Genomic DNA, 26,158 nt, shown 5'->3' with positions numbered 1-26,158 from the left:
CCTCAGAACCATGTGGAGACATTTAGTAGATAGATCTGATATCAGTGAGAGATTTTTGCTGCCAGCACAAGTATTACTAAGCGCTCCTTCTTTATGGCATTTTAAAGCAAGTCCTTACGTGGAGGGAGGAAAGTTTCAAAAAAATAAAAGGGTGATACATTAACAGGTTGGAAGTGAATGTGAGAGGTATCAATGAGAATCTTTTGAAGAAAATTATGGTATGATCTATTTTTGGACTAAGTAAATGCATCTGAATTACTATAATTATCTTAAATACCAAGGCATTCATGCTGATTAGGTCATTATTTCCAAAAGTTGCCCAGGAGCTCAAAACCTCTTCCACACCTTCCTGCCATTCTGTTGATTTTATGTAGTATCTGTTAAGATTTTTATGTTGTTTTTTTTTTTTTTACAATTTTTCTGTAAGAAGATTGAAAAGGAACACTGAGATAAATTATTTCTAGAGCATGTTATTTTAAGGGGAAATAATAAAGATAAAAGACAGAGAGAAATCCAGGCTAAATAGCTGCATAATCAGGACCAGCTGGCTGAAAACTGATAATACTGGCTCTGATAAGAGAAAAATCAGAAGAATGGGCTTAATTTCCTATACCAACTGGACGTATCTCTGTGTTAAGCATGTCACTAGATAGCACGCAATTGAAAGTTCTGATGCAGACATGTGCCTTGCAGGTTGATGGCTGGTGTCCAGCTCTCCCTGACAATGCCCATGATCTTAATAATCAGAGTAGCTGGTAGCTCCCACATTAGATCCAGCACGGAAATATCGACGTGTAACGCTGCAGTATCACATCTACAGGTGGTCACCTTCCTGTCAGTACTGCACTGATAACTGTGTGGACAGGGAGCTCCAACCTCTGCAGGCCACAGTGAAGGAGAAATTGGATTCTCCCGCCCTTGTATTGTCTGCTCTGTAGCTGGAGACAATTTTATGAGGTGAAGTTCTGGGCCAAAAGCTGTATCATCACAAAATAAAAGAGCTAGAATTTGCTATTTTTACTGGCTCTTTGGCTTTCCTATTGCACTGATTTCAGCACTGGTTTAGTTTGACTTCTCCACACTCTCCCCAGGGTATACAGCTTCTAATTTCAGAGTCCTCCATGTTGACACTGTGCTGATGTTCTCCTCCTTTTGCTATCCAGGAGTCAGACAGTGGGATGGTGTTAACATCAGATGAGATAAAAAGCCCAAAGAGGCTGGAAATCCGCTCCTGGCCTTACGGGATCATGGCACTTGCGTGAGTACTTTTGATGCATTTCTTTTGAAGTCAGTGTGCCATTCAGGAAAATGCCTCCAAAATTTATAATTCTGTTTCTGATTCCATAATGAAAGCTCTTACACTTTCTAAACAAGCTAGAAGGAGAAGCAACTGTAACAGAAAGGTCATGATTAGTGTATTTCGAGATCAAGAAAACTATGATGTAAACTGTTTCCAGAAAGAAGTTGAACATAAAAGACACCTCTAGGTCTCTGAAAGGGATGCAGCATTATTGTTTTTATACTACAGGAAGGTTAAATAATGTGAAGAATATCGATTCTTGTGATAAAAATGAAAACTCATTTCATCAGCTTTGAACACGTAATGTCTCATCAACCAATGGAACACCTTTTGCCAAAGTAAGCCAAGTTGCTTTGCAATTCTGAGTCACATCCAAAAAACAGAAGAGTGCTCTCTGGTGAAGCTGGTTTCTCCTGTCCGTGCTCTAATCTGCTGGGACAGAATATTCTGCTCGTGACAAATGCTAAGAGCAAAACAGCTTGAGGCATACACTTCTACTTTGGCTTTTTCTTGACTACCTTTGTAGCGTTCTCCTTTACTGGTGGGACAAAGTTTGCAAACTGTGAATGAGTAATCCAGAGAATAACATTTATTATTATACCAGTAACAAAGCTCTTTCTAATTTTAGATGCATAGGACTGGCACCTTTGCAATTGGTGGGATGTGGGAAAAATGAGGAAGGAATGTTTAGTAAAAGATAGTTTAAGCACTACAGATTTTTGTAAGGTGCATTTACCAGTGCTGTGAGTTCTTCAATTGCTGTTTCACAACTGTCACGACAGTCCTCCAGAGAAGACTTTAATCTCACCACCTGCATAATCCTATGAATTGCATTTTTGTTGCTTAGTTTACAAGTAGAAGCTGTGCCAGTGTTTGCTGTATGTTATCCATTCGTGGTACAGTCCATCAGAGCAGAACAAAAGCAGATGTTTTCTTAGCTAGCAGTTCTTTCCATTTCTGTAACAGTCAGGCAGAGGCAGGAAGCAAACCTAGCAATGAAACTGGCCCCCATTTTTACCTTTGTCAAAATGAATAATAGCTGTAATAACCCATGTAATGATTCAGAAGCCAACATGTAGAATTTCAGAGACAAGTGACTCAAAATATTGTTAAAAAACAATCCTAGAGTAAAGGATTCCATACTACTCAGTTAATTAAGCTAATTGCATTTTAATTGAACTGCCTAGAGTCTTCTCTGAAATCCGTTGATGAGATTTTTGTTGGTTTCCTCTGCATTAAACTCAAAGATTTTTCCCACCAGAGCAATTTCTTGTTTTGCATTGAGTCACACAGTTTGTCACATTAAAGAGAGACAAAAGATGTAAAAAAAGGCTATCACAATTCCTGTACAGTATGGGGGAGCTGACATGAAAGTGCACAGTGAGAATATAAAAGTATTTCAGAGGAGATATAACTCTGAAGAAGCTTACCTTGTCTTTTCAGACCTTAAAACTACATATTCCTATATGAATGCTTGATGGCAAGAGACAAGCAGAAAGGAGAAAAGGGAAAAGATTGCCCAACTAAGGGTAGAAAGCCTTGCAGCATTAGCAGGGAGCATTCAGATGCTGCAGGACATGAGTGTGCCCTTAGGAGCCTGCTGCTCAGAAGCACTGTCTGCAGCACGCCCACACACTTGGCACAGGACTAGCAGAGGTTGGGATTAGGGTTCGTGTATCTGTCCTACGCACGTGCCGAGGGGATTTCTGCACAGCGCAGTGCATTGCTATGGAAACCAAATGGCATCAGCTCTAAAAAAAAGCTGCTCAAATGTCAGGAACTGTATTGCCACACCACTTACCTGCTCTGATTCACCTCTCCGCTGCATGATGTCAAGCTGACACAATTCCAGCACATACGCACACAACACACGCAGTCTCCCTGGTAAAACCTGACCAGGAGATTTTAGCCACCTCTGACTGTACTTTCCCTACGGCATTTCCACCCTTGGATATGAAGAAACTGGGGAAGAACAAGGTTCTCTCTCGCTCTTCAAAGCTTTCTGCTGAGAACTCAACATCCAGCCAGATGCAGAAACACAGAAATCCCCTAACAGTCTGTTCTTTCAGGGTTTCCAGAAAATCCCTCTGAGCTGCTGTCAGGAAAATGGGAAGATGTTTTCCCTTGGCCAGACCTTTCACCGAGTGTATGAGGTCCAGCTATTTTGCCAGCTTTTTCTTTTTAACCATGCAGACTGCCATTGGCACAAAGAACGCTGCTTTTACGTACTTGAGTAGCATCTCAGTGTCCTCTCATTTGAGACATGACAGTGCTTGCCCCCCAGCACTGCTAACTTGGAAAAAAAAGCCTGAAAAACACGTGGAACAGTCTCCAAATGTCTTAGAAAGGTTGGAAAGGGATTCTGGTTTAACAAGGGAGATAAAGTCACCCTTGTTAATTGTGTACATCTCCCTCTCAGAAACACTTACCCTGGATCCTTTTCAAACAGTCTTTCTTTTATAAAACAAAACTGTTCAAAGGCTTAGCGTGTTTTCTAAACCAGGGTGGCTGCATTTATTATTTTGCCAAAACCTTGCTGCTTATTTGTCTATCTTCTGTATTTCTATCCATCTTATCATTTCTCTGACAAGTTTAAAATATGGCAACACTACACACCATAGGATGAACCTTCAAGGTGAATCTAGTGCTCTGAGCCTGGGACTACTGTTGAGCTGCACTGACCATGTCTGAGCCTTAGGTATCTTGTAATGCTGCAGCACAAAGCTGCAGCAAGGGGCAGAAGGACTGACCAGGACAATGGCACTGCAGCTGGCATCCAAGGAAGTGCAACCAGCCAGGGGGATTTAATGATGTCTCTGGTGTCAGGCTTCATCTCACAGTGTTAACAGGGTACTGCCTGGCACTGCTTTCCAATTCTCCCAGAGACTCTATAATCAGGTTATTGTTTAAAATTACAACAGACTTGATATCTGCTTAGCTGTCCTCCCTTCATCCTCACCCTTCTTTCTCTCCCAGACCCAGTTGCTCCATAATGCACTGGCCAGGCTCCACAAGGCTCTTCTGATGCTCAGTGTTCTGACGCTGCACCCAGGGCCCATTTCTGAAGGCTCTGTCTTTGTCAGAGCCCAAGTGGAGTTAAGGCAGGTCACCAAGACTGGTGTTCAATGTTGCTGTTCAGGTGCATCAGACATTTATGTCCAGGTTCAAGCTGTTCAACAACAGTGCAGCCCAGCTGATGTTTTCTGATGTAACAGAAAAATGAAGTGTGGAAATACTTTTACTCTACAGTAGAACTTAGTTTCAGCAGATTTTTAGTCTGTGATGAGCACACTGAGACAGCAGATGCACTTGATGTTGTGTCATGTAGCACTTCGTACAAAGACCCAATGTGGGCTTCCCATATGCACGGAGCTTTGAGTTAGTACCTGCTGGAAGAGTTATGTAAAGCCCAGTTTTTGTACTATCACATTATATGCTTGTAGTGGCAAAGACTTCTGCTTGGTTCTGACTGCAGTGCTTTTCATCTCACTGCCTTCTGAGTGCCAGAGCTAAAGTCAGAGGCTTCCATTCTGGGTGCTTTCAACTTCAGAAAGGTGACCAGCCTCATGAGGGGACATACTCTCAGTGCAGGATTTTGGCCTGTTAGAACTTTAGTCTAGCTGTGCTTCGTGGTTAGAAATGCTTCAAAACAATGAATTCTTGATCTTAATCCCTTGAGCTTTCCTTGCCAGCAGCTACTGATAGCAGTGATACAGCCAGAGGGGACCCAGGAGTAAATTCCTACTGCACAGCACTATCAAGGATGTCTTAAAGCAAACAGCAAACAGACATAGCTATTAGAGGAGGAAATAACCCTTTCATTTCTTTCCATGCCGAAAAAATAAAGCAATCTCTGGTTCCCTGTGCCTCGTCAGACACCTATGAAAGCTGTTACAGGGCCATGAAGCTCCGACATCTCATTATGAGATGCAGCCAGGAGACAAACTGCTCTGCTTGGCAGTGCCCAGCCCAACCTCTCAGCTTTCCCTAAGCATGGTTCCCAGACAAGCTCAGGATTTCCACATAAACGCAAGAGTCTATTAGCTTCTCCTGCTGAGGGCAAGATACTTGGGCACTTGCAAAGCAACAGGAGCAGCAGGGGATAAGTGCTGTCGGCACTTCATCGATAACAGAAAATCTGACATAGCACAATTAAAATGAGTATTGAAAAGATCTCACTACGTGCACCACAGCACCACATTAAAAAGCCCTTGTTCAGGTTTGTGTCTCAGCCATGGGATTTGCTGACAGCACTGGGGCCTCACACAGCCCCTTCTCGTGCACCCCTGGCACTAAGGCTGCATGGTACAAACACATTCACAGACATAGCAGGCTTTCAGTTAGTGGCACTGGGTCCATGGGTCCACATTTGCACCAAATCTATCATAGATTTAGTTTTAAATCTGACAAACACAGCACTATCTCCAGGCTCACTCTAGAAATACATCCCAAAGTATTGCAGGATTTTATGGTTACTATGAATGTCATTTTTAGTTCATTTGCTGCTACCCATTTGCATTCTTAGTGTTTGTACTTCCCCCATAAACCTCCCTAATTTTCAGGTGTCTTTCTGAAAGAGAGGAGTCAAGTGCTGTGCCCTGCAGTCTCAGCACTGCCAATGAAATAAGGCTGAAGGCCGCTCACTACATCTGCAATGTGTTTCCCCAATCAGTACTGCATAGAAGTGTGCCTATTACGAAAGAGAGTCCTTTTGGTTACAAAATCAGTTTAAGGACAGGAAATGGCAGCGTTCAGGTTAGATTTTCATCTTTCCCCTTGCCCTGCCAAAAACAGTACATGTTCTGGGAAGGACAGAAAAGTTTTCAGGTTGGTCTTTGTGTAAAATGTGATCAGCCTGGATCAGTGGGCAAATGTGTTTCGTTGACTGTCATACCTCATCCTCGCTGTTTCACTGTCACAGCGTTGGCACACCTCATCCTCACCATGTTTCACTGAGCATCATGGTGTTTGCATGCCTCATACTCACATTGTGCTGGGGGAGAACGCTGACAGCCACACGGAGCTGGATGGCACAGCCACAGTGCTGAGCAGCTTTACCCAAACTGAACATCTCCTTTGTCACTTCCAGTGGCTGCAGTTTTCACAAGTTAGGCAAAATCAGCTTAAGGAGATACCTTTGGGGCAGCGTAATACCAACCCAGCTGAAGCACTGAGTCAAATAATGGCTAGTTTCTAATGAAATTATTCGATTGCGTATCCACTACTAACTTTTGTAGCTACATAATTAATCTAGTGACTTCTGTCAGAGAATGTTTATCTGTAGACTCAGGGAGAAATCTTCTACCTTATTCAGGACAGTCCAGCTGGCTCAGGGCACAGAGGGGTTTTTGCTCCCTGAAGCAGAGCACTGAGTGCTGCCAGGGGCAAGGCACCACTGCACTGATTGATATGGTTTGGCTGTTCACGTGCAACAAATGAGATTTCAAGGACAGACAGAAAAGGGAAGATGCAGTCTGGTTTGCCAATATACAGTCCAAGCATGTGTACATTTCTCTGTTTCTGAGCATGAACACAGTGGACTAGAGAGACAGTGAGAATAGAACAGCAGAGGGAAAAATGCAAAGACCCTTGCGTAGCTTCAATTTAGGAAAATGCATTTAGAAAGAAAGGATAGTTTTTAAAGTTAATTGCATTTTGCTCTACAGTAAGATGGCTAATGACAAAAAATTGCTTCCAACCGAGCCCGTTGGCTTTCTGCACTCCTTGAGACATCCCTTGGCCTCAAGGGCAGAAACCCAACAGGAACACTTGCTAGGAGGCTACATTGATATGAACGTTTCCCACTTTGTAGCCAACCCAACCCTTAACATTTCTGTTCTCCAGCACCCTGAGCTACGCAGGCTGGGGCCAAGTTACACAGGTACATCCAAGCTTTGCCCTGTCTCCAACGACAACTTTAATACCTGGCAGACAAGAAGCCAGAGAACTGTTGGACATGAGTTGATAGGAGTGAGCAACAAGAATAAAACACATACATAAGCAGTGAGGCAAATTGTAGTTCTGTTTCTGAACACACAGAAGAATTTATCTATAGAGAAGTGTGTGTGTGTGTGTGTGTGTGCAGAAAGAGACAGCTGCCAGATGTACAGCGTGCAGAAGTTTCCATTCACTTTTTTTTTTTTCTTTCTGAAAAGAAAGACTTAGATTGTGAGATCAGAGCGTGGCATGTTGCTGTTGAAGCTCTCGGGGTTACTATTTCTTTTAGAATTTCTGCTTTGTCAATCAGCAGGTTTGGTTTCAGAGCCCTGTGCAAGTCTAAGGGCGCAGTAACATTGACTTTAATCTATAAACTATGTCTTCACACTTAAGAAGTCGTAGAGCCCAGATTTATTCTGGATGTGCAGGAGGTGGTGAGCTGGCTCTTACCACTCTGATGTCTGTGTTCAGCTCCTCAAGACCCAGCTAGGGACACAAATATTCTGTGTAAAGCCAGCACTGCACACTAAGACCAGGCCAGCCACAAGGCAGCCAGTCTCCTGTTGCAGCTGGATGGGACCGCAGCACTTTGCTCTGCCTGAGTCTGGCTTCAGGCCTAGAATTGCTAGCCTTGTGCACTGGGATGCACACAGCATCACCTGCTGCACACAGTTCTCTAAGAGGAGACCTACCAGGATGGACAGTTTACAGATGGACAGGCTCTTAAACGTGATTGTGGACATATTCATAGAATAGTATTCTACTCTACCAATGCACTGTACTTGTGAACTTTCCAGAATTAGCAACATTTTAAATGAAGGCATTGGCTCTAATTCTGTCACTCTGACTGAGAATATTTGCAGCTGGTAGGAAAATCAAAGCATTTGCTAAGTTCCAGATTCAGAGGCAAGGTAATACAAGTCCTAAAGTCACAGTGGTATCACTTGGCAGGTCTGAGCACAGCTGCATGCTGCAATTCTGTCCTGCCCAGCACCAGCTGCTCCTAGGACTGCAGCACTTCTCTGTATTGCACCTGCACAGTACAACAGTACACACCGTTGGCGTCCTGATCTACTGCTTCCACACTCACTGTATTTGCCCCTTGTCTTCACTTTCTGTACGTCTTTTTGCTATTGCTTTATGTTTGCTGGAGCAAGAAATGATTTCACTTTCTTTGAAAAGCACCCAACACTCCCAGTCTCTAATCACCTGTTGGGGGTTGCAGTCACTGAAGCAGTACAGATAAAATAGGTGTAATAGTAACACAATCATGTGATGACAGTTGACTATTTTGGTTTGATTTAGCATGATTATGAAGTAGCATTACTCTCCTTTAAACAAATCTGTAATACACACTCAAAGTGCTTGAGCACTGCCTAATTCTGAATCTTCCCAGGCACATTCACAAATCAATCTGAGCCAAAACGTGACAAGCCATTACCTGTCTGTGAGCGACTTACCCTAGAGGATTGCATGTTAACAGTGTGTAAGCAAAGTGAAGTGGTTCAAGAGCCATTCTCAGGATGGGATTCTTACCAGAGCCATTCCTAAACTATCCAGCTCTCTTCCAATGAATTCCTCAGATGGAAGAAACCAGGTTTAACAAAATGATTTTTAGGGCAGCTTACAACACAAGTACCTTTTTTTCCACAACGCTTGCTGTTCCTCAAGGTCACCTTGTGATACAAATTCTCCCTTGGGTTCTTCTACTTTGGACACTGAGGTTGTTCTGGTGATGTAAGCTGCTTCTCTCACAGCTCCTGGATCACCTGTAATAGGAGGAGATAGTAGAAAATGAGACTTTTGATAGAATTGGTTACAGGCCAGCAGCTGTCACACTGAGCATCACCGCCACTTGCTAGTGTGCAGCTCAGGAATTTTACTGGGCTAGAGAATATCAAAGAGATCTTGACCTGCAGTGCTTTTAGTATCATTTAAAATTGGAATCTGACAGGATTATTTGTCAATTCATCCTTTATTGCAGTTAAAGAAAAGTCATAGTCATAGTCTTCAGTTCTGCTTTCAGAAAAGTCAAATATCATGAGGAGAATATTATTGCTTGTGTAGGATAGGTGCATGTATAACTAAGATGTATAGAGTGCACTGAAACTTATAAAGCTAACCAGACAGGACACTGGGACTCTTAGCTTTACTCCTGAATCTGCTTATAATACACCTAGTTCTTCAAAAAATAAACTGAATTATCAGTTCCCTTGTTAATCAGTTTGCAAAATGTCACTGCCTTACAGGGTGCTACAATGTTAAATTGAAATGCTTTATATATGTGTATGTTTATAATTAATTTTGACCATGAGTAACACAGATAAAAACCTATGGAGACGGGATCAATATATCATACTGCTTGTTCTCAACAGGCGGCGAGCTGTTAGCAAGAGCAAAGAGTCCATCCTATGCGATCATGAACGTGAAGCTGTCAAGTACCAGCCCGCAGTGCAGGTTGAAGAGGACACCATGGACTTCCCACTGGAAGACTCTGTTCTCCTTCCTATGGATCCAAGCCTGGAGTGCCACAGCCCACCTCCAGATTACAACTCTGTCGTGCACTGCTCTGCACCCCCAGTGTAACCAGCTCAGCTGAGTGCAGGGCCTCCCTCTGATGCCTCACTTGGCCATGATGGATTCCATAAAGAGGCTGCATGCCAACAAAGGGGAAACCTGGCAGCACACTGGTTCTTAGGTTTCATCTGGCACATCTCTGATGTGAACAGAAAATCTTTAAGAGCATCTCTTTGCTATCTTTAAAGGCCTATTGCAACATATGCAGTAAGTTAGAACACCGTAAGAATTGTTAATAGGAACTGTAACCCAGAACTGCTCCCATCCTTCCTCCCTTAGCAGGGATTGTTTATTAACCATATTTTACTCCATAAGTCACCAAGAGTCACCTCACGATAGCTGTGACAATATTCATCCTGCTGGTCCTGCTCCCTTCTTGCAGGGGTTGCTTAGTGTGAGACTGGAAGGGATCAGCTGACAATTACAGCCATAAACTCTGATGTTTTGTTTTTGAAGAGAATCCAAAAATTAAAACATTTCTCGGAGTTCTCTGAGTGGGAACTCACCTTCAGTAAATGTTTTTGGAATGTTTTGAAATCCAAAATATGTTTATTACAATTTGTGATCTAACAGTTTCCACCGCCAAAAGGATCCACTCCCCAGACAACACAGCAGAGAAGCAGCCAGGATCCGTGTATATATATAGACAGTGTTGTTAAATGTGTTGCCCTGTTTTCCCTCGTTGTTCAAACAGCAGCTTCTTTAACATTATGCAATAGGGAGCCATGATGGAGATCCATCTGTAGTGATGGCAAGGTATCAGCACTGCATTAAGTAAGAACCTTAAGCTTATGCAGGCAGTATTTCCCAGCACACGTGCACATCTGTGTGAATGTGCATAAAATACTCATCCACAATATGAGAGTGACACATGAATCCACATATAACCTTGTGGCATCAGCAGCGTAGCAGCATTTCTGTTTCCTTTCTGGACACAGATTATTTAAAACTGGAGGAAAAAAAAAGCTCTTCCTTTGAATTCTGTGGCAGATGCCCAACAGTCTGATCTTGGGAATACCAGCCCGTTCCACGCTGTGAGCATATGTAAAACACACTTGCCTCCAGCTGCCTTGCCAAGGTAAATACTGCTACGATATACCACGCCTTCTATATCTAAACCTATCATGATTAATGCAGAGATTTTTGGAACCCACTCATGCCAGTCCAAATGGATCCCAAATTCTCACATCTGAGAAATTCAAAGTGTGTTATCCCTACCCAAAGCAGTGTGCAGCAGGGACTGCTGGCCTGCAGGCGTGCACACCCAGATCCCACACATACCCCTGACCATCCTCACAGCAACCTCAAAGCCACGCAGCTAATCCTTGTCATTTAATGTGCTAGGAAAGAACCAGTGCTGACATTAGAAATCTAGGAAGGGATAATGTATGGGGTTTTCAGGTAGAAAAAGCGAAGATAAAAAAGATGTATGTTGACAGCCAAGCCTATAACTTCCTAAGTTATAAACCCAGACCTGGATATGACTTTGTGCTTTGTTCTTCCAAGGTCTGTACAACCCTTGCCTTTTCTTTTTTAGAACTGATACTCTAATTAGACTTCTTTAGTGAAAGAAATTTTGTTCTTAACTACAAACTAAAATGATGACAAATTAATTCTTTTGTAAAACATCCAACACTTGCCAAACAATTATTTTACCTTGGTGAAGACAGCCTAAACACCCTTGCAGAAATGAAGGCAGTATTTCTGGAAGACGGGTTACAGTTGGTTGCATTGAAATAAACAGAAAAAGCCTCAGGTATGATCAAAGGGGAAGAATCCCCAAAGCCCATGCCATCCTAACTGTGAATGCTAAAGCATCTGGTGGAAGGGCTCTTGGGAAACACGCCTTGTTCTCCTCAGCCTCAGATCTGAGCTGTTTAAGAAATCACCTGCAGGAGCCCATGGGGCATTGCTCACAGTGGGCCTGGCAAATAACTGTGGTCTGTAGTTGCTTTATGGCCATTTTTGCACTTCTTTGTATGTTAGTATCTGTGTATTAAGTAAAGTTTGTCAAGTAACAGAAGAAAATACTGGGAAACAATTCATCTGATGGGTCACAGAAAGCTCAGAGGATCAGTTTTTCATGAAATAGGAAATTATCTGTAGCTCTGATCAAAGAAGGAATCGCTTATTTGGAAAATAATTTATTCAGATGGCAGAAAGGAAACAAAAGGTGCCTATGGTTTGTCTGGCCCTGCTGTTACTGGCAGCAATCAGTGTGAGGTGGTTTGTTGTTGTGCCTTGTTGTGTAGCAGAAGAAAATAACAATGTCTAAAATGAATCCTTTGCTTATAATCTCTGAAAGAAGCACATGTGGGAAAAGCAGAAAAGTGCAACTTTGTTCTCAGTTTTAAAAAAGAACAGGAAATTCTGCTGTTTGAAGTGCCTTCTTCCAAGAGAGCCGAGCACACTGCCTTTCCTCCTTAGCAAGGATGAAATGTTTATTTTAAGTTGAAGGTTTTTCCCTCTATGGTAACTGTAAGAAGCAAAAATATTACCTAAAAGTATTACTGAACATATGTGTTTTCTATTTTATTTACTAATATTTTGTCTTTTTCTCTCCTCCCTTAATTTAATTATTGTTCTTTTCTTACAATGATGTATATAGTTTACCCAGTAGGAACAAATATAGTGATTCATTTATGTGGTAACATTTGTAACTTTTTAGTCAAAAGAGAAAGATGCGCAGACATAGCAGAGTCAAGGATATTCATAAAGCATTTCACTGATGCTTGCAGGTTGCAGCACCCATTGGTGCCAGCTCACAGCTGTGCTCTGCTGGCCCTTGTATCCCAGCTCTCACTTGCTTTCCACATCAGTCAGTTTCAGTAAGGAAGCAGGGACCTGCAGGAACGATCTCACTCCTGAAAGTGACACTTTGCAGCTCAAGGCAAAGGGGAGGATTTCCACTGCTTCCGTCTTAACTAAAGGCTGGTGTATCAGCTAGAGCATCAGAAGGAGCCAAGTTGTCTAAGTGAGGTGATGTTTAGTGGTTTTTCAGATGTCTCAGGGATTCTTATTCAACTCTTGTTCGCCACCTGCCTTTTCTAATCTCACTGAACTCAGTGGGATTGGGTACTGAGAAGTACCTTTGTTTTCCTTAATGGTGCCCACTGTCCTGTTTTTCTTCTTGTAACCCTGTAGAATCAGAGCAGAGGAGCTTAGAGCTCACCACAAATGCGGTCTCTTCCCAGCACCCCCCAGCCATACAGTCTGCCAAGAAGTGCCTTCCCCTGTGCACTGTGAGCAGCCAGGTGGGTTTGGCAGCCTGGGGCCCCTTCTTCCTCTTTGCTCTACTTGTCATCTGTGCGCTGGTATTTATCCATCACAGCTTGATGCTTTTGTCTTTTGAGGAAGGTCAGATATAGAACCCACCTCACTGTGGTATTTTGTGCATCCTCTGTTCTTGCAGAGGCTGAACTAGAACTCACCTTTCTCTAGTGCTTTCTCAAAAATTGATTTCTCTTTGGTTCTTACAAATTAACCTCATTAGAAGGGGTGCTAGCCGGGGTGCTGGGCCCACACCATCTGCTCAGCATATCAAGAAAGGCCAGATAAAAACGTAAAGTCTGTTGTAATAACAAGCTCAAACAAAAACACTGACAGTTGAACCCACTGAATGCTGACGATGCAGACATTCAAAGTTGCCTGCAGGCATAGCTGCTCTGCTTAGACATTTCACTAGCACACATACCTCTCCAGGTAGCCAGCCTGCCATCTACCTAGGGCAACCTGGAGTGTCCAGGCACTTCTTTCCTTGCATTTATGCACTGCATATTGTAAAAATGCTTATCAATATGTTAGCTTGTTACTGGCCAGTAAACAGCTTATGACTTGGCTTCTCAATGACCCTTCATGTTGAGCACTGGCTCTGCTTTGCCATGCGCCATCCTGCTTTACGAATTCCATCTGGCTCAATCCCATCTGTAAGGGTGTTTGGGACCAACAGTCTCTAGCTGCCACTGGCACCAAATGGGTACTGCCAGGACTCAGCAGCAAAGAGGAAATAGCTATGCAACAAGGTAAGGCATTATCACGTGTTCCTGGAAGCAGGAATTGGCCAGGATCTCATACCTTGGATTCTATTTTACTTTCTTATTATAAAGTGAATGGAAAATACAGAAGGCAGCAATGTTTCTTCTGTCCCATCCTGAAGATAGTAATGGCCAAGACCTGAGATCCGTTTTCCTGGTTTTGTGCTGTGACACATAAAAGAAAATAGGAAGAAAGAATTTTGCTTAAGTACCAACCTAGCTAGTAAAATTCAGGAAGGACTTCTGGATTTGATCCCATCAAGAGTTGGTCACTGTACAGAATATAAAGGCTCAGCACAAGCACTGATTTGTTTCTGTGATGCATGCGTTGGTTTCATATTTTGTTAACATAGACTGTTCACTTGGGACCCCAAGCAAATGCAGTGCCCTAAAGGCACTGGTTGGAGGAAAACCTGTGTGGTGTGCAGTGAGCAGTGTCCTTTTCTCCTGCCTGGCAATCCTGTGCCACAAGAGCCAGCACATACTTACTGCTCCAGTCATTTTTCCTTGGATCTTGAGCCGTCAAAGCAGCTGTTGAAAACTGGGGAAACCCAGTAACTGAGGACTCAGAGGAAATAAACTAATACTCAAAGCACCAAGGAATGTATGTCTGCTCTGCTCCTGCCTGTCTGCAGAATGTATGCACTGAAAACAACGCTTTCTTATGTAGTCAAAAAATGTACTGTATCTATTAACCAAAAAAATAAAAAAAAATAAAAAGATTCTATATTTATACAGCCCAAGGCTCCTTTGTGTCATCTCTTGGCTTGAAAAGTGTTGTCCTTGAAGCAGAATATAAATAAATAATGCAACAGTTTGAGGGATTTTTACAGGGCATAGATCTCATTAATTTCTACAGAAGGTTCAACACTTAGGACATAAACCTGCCACGCTGTCATTGCCTGAAGGTATCTGACTGCTACATTTGTTTAAAAAAGTCAGGGACCTGGGAAACGGCTGGCCCAATTTGCTGGAGAAAACTACAGATCTACCTGCTGCCAAAAACAGCCCATGAAAGACAGAGATTGCTGTCTTGTTATAAAAAAAACACAATGGGACTACTGAGATAGAATCAGAGTTAATGCTTTCTGAATGAGATCCATCTTCTCTAGAACATGGAAGCATGCAAATATACGAAGATAATTTGCAGAGGATGGTAGGATTTGGAGTTTGTTGGGCTTCAAAATTTTAGAAGCAACGCTTAATTTAATTTACTGTAACATTCTAAAAAATCACAATTACACAAGTATTTCCCTATACCCAGCCACGATGCTGTTATTAAATTCTCACTTGAATGAACTCTGCACTGCTAAAATACAGAATATCCCATGCTCATATTATCCCCAGAATAGTTGACTGCAGCAGGCATGCCATTTTCTTTACCACTGGCTACCCTACTGTGGCTAATCTTTGTGAAATACTACTTCCCATTCCTCTTTCCATTATGGTGGCACAGCAGATAACTAGTTGCAGAAGAAATATGACATCTTAGCAGATTTTTTACAGACTGACAAATACTAGTTTCTACTTATGTCTTAAAATAAATACCTTTATTAGTAAGGAAGCATTAGCCATTTCACAGCCATTCTTCCATTAGCGCAGTCTTACAGGTTATTGGTCTGTGTGTTTCACTGTCACATTAAATACCATGAAGCACTCAAGTCCCTTCAAACATTTTAAAGTTTCTCTTTGCTCACTGTTCCAAACAGTCCTAGAAATAAGTGTCTAAATTATACATGTCATTTGAAATACAGCAATCTCCTTTCATCCACATAACGAGCAAGAACATTCTTCTCTGTAAACTATAAAATGTTTCAGTTACTTACATAACACATGAGTCACTGCATGCTAGGCCTCCTTTAAGGGGAGACTAATGTGTTAAGTGGTAGTAGGAAAGCATACAAAATTAAATCTGATTTCCTTTTAGCTCAAATTTGAATTATCAGTCGCATACAGGCTGAGTTACACTTGTGCAAGTTACCCTGTTTTGGCACGCGTTAGAAAATAATTTGAGGTAAAAAAGGGACAAAGCTAGAAACCAGGAAATATCTTTTCTCTTAAGTCTTGGCCAAGGTACATAACTTCTTTGTCCCTTTTGGCACATAGGATGTAAGAGATCCTTGTTTTTAAAGCAGCAGCATATAGAGAAGCAAGACAAGAAAATCTCAAACTAAAGTAACAAAACTTGGCGGCATCAAGTGACAGAAATCCTGGGAAAACACAGGGACTACGAAGAGGAAGATGTAGGAGTAAGATGAACAGATTTCCCTCAAGGTCTCATAAGAAAGCTAAGAAGAGAATACAGACCGCCCCAATTCCCAATCACATTCTGTTTCTTTCCCTAACACCGTGAGACTTAGGGAAGTTTGCAATGCACACAGGTTCTGCCAGCTGTGGAAAATCCTGTTATTTTTATATGTCCAGTACAAAGCGAGGCCCATAAGCAGTGCAGAATAATTTTGTCTCAAAACCTACGAAGTAGCCCAAGTCTTCCCTAAGATCCCAGTGTACAGTTTATTGCTAGCTATTGCATGATTAAAACAGCACACTCAGTGCCTGCTGCGGATCACACTGTAAGGAATTTGCTCTGAGCAAAGCCCTACAAGGGCAACAAATAGATCTTGTATTTTTAACAGTGCTGAAGTCAGTTACAATGAGTTGCAATTGTTACTATGACCTGATGAGCACTCATTAAAACCGAGGGAGGATAAACTGTTCTGTTTAAACCAGTTCCTTCTACAGGCACTGAAGATACAGAATGCAGGAAATTTTAGTTCTGACACTTCTCATCTTTCCTCAAGCGCCCTGTTCAAATTTCATGGATTGTTTTACTGAATTTTCTTTAACTTGATGCTATTATTGATTTAACAAGATTTACTTCAGAGGAAATCAAAACAAAAAAAAAGCATGTGGTTATTTCAAAACACGAAGCAGTGAAGAGAGAAATAAGAAACATGCAGAGGAACACAACCAATTCCACTAGAAAGTCCAGAATAAAATTCAGTGGTGAAGCATGAAGGACCTTGCAGCAGAGAGCTCAGCACATCTGGAAGCACTCTCTGGCAGAGAAGGGCTGTTGAGGAGCCTGGTTTTGCTGCCCAGGGGAGAGCAGGGCTAACAGGCACTGGTATTCCCATCTAAGTGTGTGGGAATAACACTGTGGGTTAAACCCATCACTTGCATACTTTCTAGGGCAAACTGTAGCCACTCACGAGTGGTATTAGCTCACTGTATTCTTTGTGAACTGTCCATTTCCATGAATTCAAGATCACATTCTTACTGTAATCCTGTGGGAAAGCAAGTCTGAAATAAAATCAAATGACTAAAATCATTATTAAAAGTCTTTCTAAAACTAAGTTTTCTTCTTTGCCAATAAAATGGGAACGTTATTTCTTTCAGGTCCTATTCCTTGTCAGAGTCAATTGTACCCCTCATTTTTCCCCATGGATTTTTATTTGTTACTGCTATGAAAAAAAAATGTCATTTATAGTTTTCCCTTTTCTTTCTTCTTTTCAAAGTAAAATTGCTAAAGGAAATTTCAAATCTGACAGGAGACCAGATGAAAGAAACAAACAGCAGAATGCAACAGCCCTTCTTTTCCCATTGAACTAAAAAAAAATTAGCCCAGCAACTTCTGCCCTTCCAGGCTGCCAAGGATGAAAGGATGAGCAACATTAGCATGGCTGTTTAAAGCTAGAACTGAATGCTTTGCAATCTTCAGGGCCAGGAGAATAAATGTGGGCATCTTTAGACACTTTACTATGAATAGTAGTTGTTTATTTTTAAGCTGGACCAAAGTCACGGCAAATTCCTCAAAAACCCAAAGGTTAACTTGCTTTTCATAGCTATGCATTAAAGAAAAGAAAAAAAGAATTTTATTCCTTCCTGGGAGAGTTCTGACCTTTTATTCATGTATATTTTTCAAATTCTGCATTCTGTTGTTTATGCTCCAAGCTAGAATGTCACAAGCTATCTTAGCACAGAGCAGACCTACAAAGACAAGCAAGGGTAAGCCAAGGAGAGCAGGTGGTAGGGGGTGGGGATTTCAAATGTGGTGGATCAAGGTAATGGGTTTCCTTAATCATGTTTGCTCTGACATCTGGGATGTACAGAACAACTTCCCTCTACTTCCCCAAAGCTTTTGAAACAAACCAACCACCCTCGTGATACGATGTTAAGGTAGAAGCATATGATTTTACAACCCTATGTGAGGTTAGAACAGCGGACTTCAGTCGAAGAATTACCTCATCAAGCTTCAAAATAGGTAGATCAAAATCTGAACGTCACAAATGACTTCTAGACTATCTGATGGATCGTTTCTGAACGTAAAGATGTACTGGAGGTTACATCAGTAACTCCTGCTATTGTCATTATGACTCATAAGAGGATCAGACCATTGCACTGACACCTACTGACTCAGCATCCCCCTGCTGCTGAATGGTGTTTGTGTCAGTGTTGATGCAATACTGTTTTGCTTCCATGTTAGTCTATGCAATTGTGAGATCCCAGATATCTTCAAGCTTCTTCTGTAGAAAGTGGGACATGCCAAGAGATTGCCTAAAATAACCGAGTCTCCTCTCTCTTCTTGATCAAGAGCCTTTATACCACCTATTTCCTTTCAGAAAGAAATTAAGAATTTTGAAAGCTAGGAACTGAGGAGAAAATATGGTCTGCTCTTTCAGTGATGCTGAGAATAGTTCAGGAACTGGACATATCACACTGTTTCCCTCTATTTTGTGAATAAAGTACCTGCTTCTTGCTGATGTTAGGTCCAGCTTTTCTAACACCAAGAAGCACTGGTTTGCCAGCAGACTCTAGTCTGTGCCTCCAACAGCCAACATGCATTTGAGTCAAGGGAAGAAAGAAAATCCCCTACTGATAAAGACAGAAAGCCAGATTACAGATATACTCAATAACAATTTCTACCTGTTCAAAGTTCATCTATACTTTTCTTCCTGGACCTGAGAAAACCACAGCTCATTAAGCAAAAACTCTACATAATACTGCCTTAAGTCATGATACATGGTTCATTCCTAACAGTATCCCAAAACTATTTCCCAAGATTTCAGTCTGCCTTTAGGTACTAAAGATTTTTCTTCTTTAAACAAAACTGGTATCTTTCCTTTTTGCGTTTTAACTCCATTGAGTTAAGAGTTATCGTTTTTAATAGTCCTGTGTATTAAGTAATGAGTAGTTCATAGGTAAAAAGAGAGGAATGGACCCTCATACAACATAGCCTGACAATTATTTTCATACTGCCCTATTCTGATTCTCTCTTGATTCTCTCAGGTACAGCCAAAAACTTGCCCTTCAGAAAATCCATTCCAAGTCTGTTTCCATGCACAGTGCTCAGCAGTCCTACAGAAGTGATACCAAGTAAAGTGAAAACCAGAAACATCTCGCAACTATTTACTCAGCTGATAACTGTCTTCTCTTTTGGTCCTCCTTTTCTAGCAGTCGGACCTTTAACTTCTACTGATGATAGAAATTTCTGAGTGCCTTCCAAGGGTAATGACAAGCACCTGAAGAGCTGTTCAGAAGAAAGTACACATAAACAGAACCAGAGCAATGTTCCTGCTGGACTGTGGGAAAGTAGGAGACTGGCAGGTAAACAACAAAAAACAAACAAAAAAAATCATGAAACGCATTGATAAGTAGCTGGTGTCTAATGCTTTTTGGCTTGTGGGGATCCCTGTGGAAAATTCTGTAGCAGATGTGTATGTATGTGAATGTATAATGCAAGAGAGGTATAAGACATTGTACAAAACCAGAACGGTACAGGGTATTCAGTATCAAGGTAACAGTAACAAGACTGTTTATCTGTTATGTATCAGTAAACACAAAAAGAAGCCCATTGCCTTGTGAAAATCCTTGTAACTTTCTCTTGAGACCCTGTTTTCCTTCTCAATCCAGGTCACAACAACATGATCCCAACAAGCCCAGTGCTGGTCAGTGAAATCCCTACTAAGGGGCACCTCCTGGTGCATCATGACATGTGGCAAGCTGCTGCAGACTGAATCAAGTTTCCAAGAGGATCTGTTATTCCCTTTCTCTGAGCATTTAAGCACTTCACAGAGCATTCAGGCATACAGCAGTTCAGACAGAGAGCAAGAAGAGATATATGGGGAAAGGTTACACAATGATTTAAGAAGTAAAAACTGTTCTATTTTTTAACATATATCAACTAAATATGCTTGTCTTGTTAGCTTCATATTGATAATAAATAAGAATTGTTTGTTAATTTCTGTGCAGCACTGTTCTCCTACAAAGAAGATTATGCCACCACAGTGTGTCATTATTAAGATAAGACAGTAAAGAAAGTTTTAAGTGAGATTTATAAAGCTCTGATAGAGAAGGACCCAATTATTCCGAAGTAAATGTTATTCCTACTATGTAGTATAATACTTAATAACAGAGAAGGTTAATCTCCATCTCTGTCTGTGCCTGCCTTGTATAAATTCAAATACTGGAAGACCATTTCTTTACTCCAGTGCCCTGCCATGTATTTTCGGGTTTAGGAGATTCAGATGAAATGACTGTGCTGGGCACATACTTGATCTGCTTTAAAGGAAAAGAAAGGCTGGAAATCATATACAAGTTATGACAAAATACATGAAAAACGTCTGTCAAAGAACAGTACAAATCCCAACAGAGATTCAAGATCCTCCCTTTATTTCTGAAGTGCTTGAAATCTGGGAGGAACAACTGTATAGGCTGCATTTCATGGAACTATATTTGCTGTTGTTTATATTCCCACACTTCAGATGTTTATTATCTCATCATTTCCTGTTATTCCCTTTGGGTTGAGCTGGGTCTTAGTTGTTCAAGAGAGATGGGACATACTCCTGGTTATTACTAATACAAAAAATATTTTCTTCTGATCTATGCTGATGTTTCAAGCAAGTAAATTATGTTTAATACATAACCTTTGTTCACATTAAAAACAAACAAACAAACCACCACTGTCAACAGGCACAGACAAGTCTAGGAGGTCAGGGAAGACACAGGCCATGGACAGTCCATCCACAGCACAGGTATAGGCGTACAAATACAGGCAAAGGCCAAGCCTTCAAAATAGCATCACCTCTGATATGAAAGGAAGTTAATGTGCCTGAGGGTTCCACTAAAAGCACTGAACCATCAAAAGACCTTTGAGTTAAAAAGAGATCCAAGCTGAAGACACACAAGGTGACCCCACACATCAGCCATGTGACTGTTCCAAACAGTGAAACAAACAGGACCAAGAGTCACTGCAGAGTCCATACGGGTCCCCATCTTCCTCCATATGCCTCTAATGCTGTAACCAGATACCAGCAGGTGTCCAGCTAGGTCTCAGATATTTCAGCAGCTGGTTAATTCTTTTCACCATTAATACAGATTTGTTTAACAATAGGGATCCTCATTAAGATGTCACCACGAAGTCTAGATTACCAACATGAAATTCTGAAAAATCTGTTTGCAAGAAGACTATTGGAATTAGGTTGACCAAAATATTTCTTATATATAGAAAGCAAAAGCTCTAAACTAGATTTTTTGGCATAGGAAGATAAAGCTATAAAGGAAAATAATGTTTTTCCAACATGGTTATTTACTTGTGCTGAAACGAGTATAAAAGACCTTGCAGATACAGGAAAACTCCAGTAAAAGCAAGAACTTCTTCTCAGTGCTGCACTGTTATTTTACAATCTAAGTTTCAAACAGTGACATGAAGCAATGAAACAATCCCGGTATGAAAATGAAAGAAAAACATTTTCCAGAAAACTAAAAGAAGTTTCTCAGATATGCCTGTATGGAATGCTTGTTAGAACTCTGTTTAAATGAAAGATGAAAGGGATTGCAAAGACATTCAATGAAATTTTAACACAGCTTCAATATTTACATTTAGTGGGGAACATGATTCACCTACAGAATGGCTGGAAATGAAATAATGACACTTCAGTATTTTTATTTGCCATGCAGATAAAAACGTGTAAACATTTGCAAACTCATTTCACTCTGTCCTCACTGGTTCATGTGTATCACAAAGCTGAGAAAACAAGTAAAAGTAAGTAAAATATTAAGCTTGATCCATTTAGAGTAAACTAGTTGTAAACAAGGCACTCACCTTCAAAAGGCAGAAAAAGGGCCGTACTTCTTTACCAGAAAGTTTGGCTATTGATTTATGAAATTGCTAAGACATGTAATTTGTTGGGTGGGAATCTGTTGATGGGACAGTTTGCTTCTAGTTGTCTTTGGTGATGTAAGAGAAAAAAAAAATCCTTTAAAAAAGATGTGCAGAAAGCAAACAAGACACATCCCTGCTGAATTTTATGACAAAAGGATATTAAAATCTTGAATATTTGGATTCAAAATCCAAAATGAGAAGTAAACCTACTTCTCTTATTTATTTGTCAGTATGTGTAAAGATTCATCTCAATCACTTCAGTGTACATCTAAGGGGAAACACAGTCCCTTTGTACATGCTTCAATAGAACTCTCTGCTTTCTGACAAGGCAGTTTCTTTGAACAAAATTGCCATGTAATAGTTTGGAGCACATCCATTTTATAAGCTGAGAAATTACTCTAATAGAAAAGTAAATTATGAGAAATACTGAAATAATTCCTTTTCTGTTAGACTCAATTAAGTATTGATGTAAAGATTTTAAGGCATGAAAGAGCTCTGTGATCTTGTGTTAGTCAAATTCCCCATGGTTTCTGCTACTGATGCTGACAATTACTCCCCAGATTTACAATTGGAAGTGAAGAAGTCATTCAGATAGGGACAGACTCACTCAGCTCTGTGAATAACATCAGTGATTCAGAGTGTGCCATCACTGAACATTTCTGCCTCGGAACAGACTTTCCTCAGATCTATTACTCTTCTTTATAGTTTTTGAACACATTTTGGTCACTTGTAAACACTTATTGCCAACTGTTCCTTGTTGCAAAAAGGACATGGCAAGGATGAATCCAAAAGTCAACTGTGCTGTAGGAGAACATTTCAAACTCCACATCTTCATTAAAGTACCTTGACTATGACTTTTTTGTTACTACAGTGAAGAACTACAAGTCCCTGCAATTCTACTTTTTAGTAGTAACACTTGTTCCAATAACCAAGTCACATGAGACATCTGTCCCATTTAACTTCTGTTCTTTTAGGCAAATTCTGTTGAATTCTTACGTAACTAGGAAACAAAATAAAACTGACCTTTATCTCTACATTACCAATGAGAACACAACTTTTCAGTTCCTACACAGAGTTTGAATTGGATTCCATTCGTTTCCCTACTTTTGATATATAACGATCTGGTGTACAAACCCTGCAGTAACTGGAGATAGAATCTGTCATCACTGACATCTAAACTGCTGAAGAGTGTCACAGTGATATTTTTTCATGCACCAGCATGCTCCATTGCATCATCTCTGTCACAGCTCTAGCATATCCCTGCTTGTGTACAGAAGGCTTCAGCCCACTGGTAAAAAACAGTTGCTCTTCTAAGTAAAAGCAACACATTTAGAACAAGATCCTGGGAAAATTCTGCGTAAGGAGGAAAATCCCACCAAGCTGACTTCTTGTCTTTAGTTTTATTTTTTAAATTGATTTTTGGGTTCAATTTTATTCATCTGATCAGTATAAAGCAAGCATCCACTTGGCTGGAACTTGGTCAAGGTAATTTTTCCCCAGTGCATAATGAAGATTTCTATGGTGTAAATATCCTGCTACTTTCTGGGAGCTCTGATATATTAGATTTAAATCTTGGAAAAGAAAATGAGCTACAGACGCAATCCTTGGCAGCAAAATAACATCTAAGTTTATGTCAGCTATCCAGAGTCCACAGAATAAACATAGGCCTAATAATCTCATTAGGAACTAAGTCCATGAAGCAGCCATTCTAGTGATGACCTCACTGACAAATAACTCCAAGTATTTGCAGTCCACTTGGACTGGAAGGCAGAAATACTAGACAAAAAAAAGGAAAAGAACAGGTTCAAATTACAGTGCTTTAAGTTCTGCCACAACAATAGGACTGCTCTGCTGTTTTTATAATCACCAAAGCATTGTATTTCATTTTGCCCAAGGTGAACGGTACAACGGCACGTAAAATAAAATGATTTTGCCCTCTTCAGGACTATTTTACGAAATTATTTTAATAGATGAATTGTAGCAAATCTCTTAACTTCTGCAAAGGTAAGTCTTACTACCACTTTATTCAACCTTACAGTGCACGCAGTCATATTTATTGCTAAAACAAAAACAGCAATTTTAAAAACAAAGTGCCAAATACACAGTAGGCTGTATAAAAACAATCCTGATTACACATGCAGACAGCAACATTACTCAAAGGGCAGCATTTATTCAGAGTGTCCATTTCTATGAACCCTTCCTAACAGATATTTCCTCCCATTTCCTTTCATTTTTAGTATGTTGTATGTGTTCTCTTCATGCATAACAATTGGTCAAATTTGTAACTCGTTCCATTAGCCCTAACTGATGCTGTTTCTGAAGTGAATGCTGACCTGTGACCTTGTTGCTGACACGTATATGGCTACACAACTAAAGGAGCATTGCAGAAAGAAATACAGATCCATAACAAACATGAACAGTTAAACCAGATACATTTCAGTGAGAAGATGATGAATGCAATTCAGAAATATATATTCGAAGATCTGCCAGTGGATAACAGCATTTACTTTGTAGGGCTCAGCCGGGGCCTAAGGAGTTTTGGCACATCCCAGTCTCAGCAATGAGAGGTGAATGTTTCTGTGATTGAAGGTTTACAGATACATTTCATTTTCACACATCCTGTGTGTATGCAGTCACCAGGAAAAGGCACGCAGCAGCCCTCAGTTGGTGCACCTCCAGCAAATACAAGCACATCTGGGTGCCTTCTGCCATAGGACACAGCAGCATGGACCCCAGGGACATGGAGCCAGGAAAGTAGCAGTCCTACCTTAGCTTTCATCTCTAGATTACACAATAACCTGTTGTAAAACACTATCAAGGATCCTCCAAGGACTTTTTTTTTTTCTGACACACAAGTTTTGCTTCTTGCTGTACCCAGCACAGTCACTCCATGCTGCAAGCTTAATTCCAGGCATATGCAAACACCCACTCAAAAGGAAAACGGGTACAATTTTAGCAATAATCACACACAATACTTCTTATGTGTAGGGCATTAATTAGACAAACGCATACACAAAGCAGTTGATAAATAAAAGATCAAGTGCCATGTGCCTAGGACAACATTTTGATCATGTTTGGGACTGACAAGCAATACTTTCCCTTCCTGATCTCCCCATTGCTTTCCACACACATAGCTGAAAAAGAAACCAGCAATCCCCAGTGCACTGTTCTCACCTACAAAGCCTCACTTAACTCCTAGAATACTTACAGAGCTGCCACTGTGCTGCTGGGCACAGCATGGGGCAGCGCTGCACACACCATTAGGGCAGGGCAGGAACTGCTGCAACACAGTGGTCTGTCAGAGACATCTCAGGATGCAGCCAGTGAGGGAAAAGTACTGTGCTGCAGTGCTGGGAGAGCTCCTGCTTCAAATCAACAGAATTAAGGCTTTAGAGCACAGACTTTTAGATAGAGGACTTCCTTTGCTATTTTGAGATGGCATACAGAATATTATGAAGTGGTATCAACAGTTTGTGGGAGCACAGAGCAAAAAGAAGTAAAATAAAAAGCACAGAAGCATTCCAGATGCTTTGCTTAGCCTGAAAAATATACAGAAGCATCCCGCGTCCTGCCAAACCCACCAGAACCACTGTGTCCAAGTGCTGGGGCTTGATCCACTACATTTAACGTAACCTGCGTTGTATGTGTCACTCCACGAGGTCTCCTTAACAACTGCCACATCAGCATCCTTCTGATGTTCTGATCCCATCCCACCAGGTCACTGCTCAGCCAAGCAATTCCAGTGTGATAATTTTATCCTCCTTCATGCGTCAGTGTGATCCAGACCTGAGACTAACGTCTGGCAGCCCAAAAGGAAGACCTGACAGATGACGGCTATTCTTGATCCACAGAAATGTTTTAAGAAGAAGCTGAGAAATGTGAGTAAGACAAGAATCCAGAACAGATCACTTATCCCACTCCCCTTACTGCTTCAGTTCTGTTAAAGTTACTTATCCAGAATAAAGAATAATAATTTAAAAAAAAGAGAGAGAGAACTAAGATTATTAGCCTGATATATAGTAGCTCGAGTTCAAGCCCTATCATTTCTCTCCCATAGTCTTCATTCAAAGAAATTCCACCCCTAATACAGAAGCTTTATAGCCTGCTCCTCCCACAATGTTACACAGGACAGGACAGACCAAAAGG

General features: G+C 41.0%; 1 protein-coding gene across 2 annotated transcripts in view; it reads left to right on the top strand.

Annotated features, from left to right (window-relative positions):
• LOC140251720 (vascular endothelial growth factor receptor kdr-like) overlaps positions 1 to 14,565 on the top strand; it is a 118,130-nt gene extending 103,565 nt beyond the window's left edge. For both annotated transcript variants that reach the window (XM_072335781.1, XM_072335780.1), the window contains exons 29-30: positions 1,164 to 1,258; positions 9,613 to 14,565. In XM_072335781.1, coding sequence (XP_072191882.1) covers positions 1,164 to 1,258; positions 9,613 to 9,823 — 306 coding nt within the window. In that variant the 3' untranslated portion in view covers positions 9,824 to 14,565. The remainder of the gene's footprint in view (positions 1 to 1,163; positions 1,259 to 9,612) is intronic.
• Positions 14,566 to 26,158: the final 11,593 nt, after the last annotated feature.

Source organism: Excalfactoria chinensis, chromosome 4 (assembly GCF_039878825.1).
Source record: "Excalfactoria chinensis isolate bCotChi1 chromosome 4, bCotChi1.hap2, whole genome shotgun sequence".
NCBI classification, from domain to species: Eukaryota; Metazoa; Chordata; class Aves; order Galliformes; family Phasianidae; genus Excalfactoria; species Excalfactoria chinensis.
Note: the sequence above shows the minus strand (reverse complement) of the source record. Positions and strands in the feature narration are given on the sequence as shown.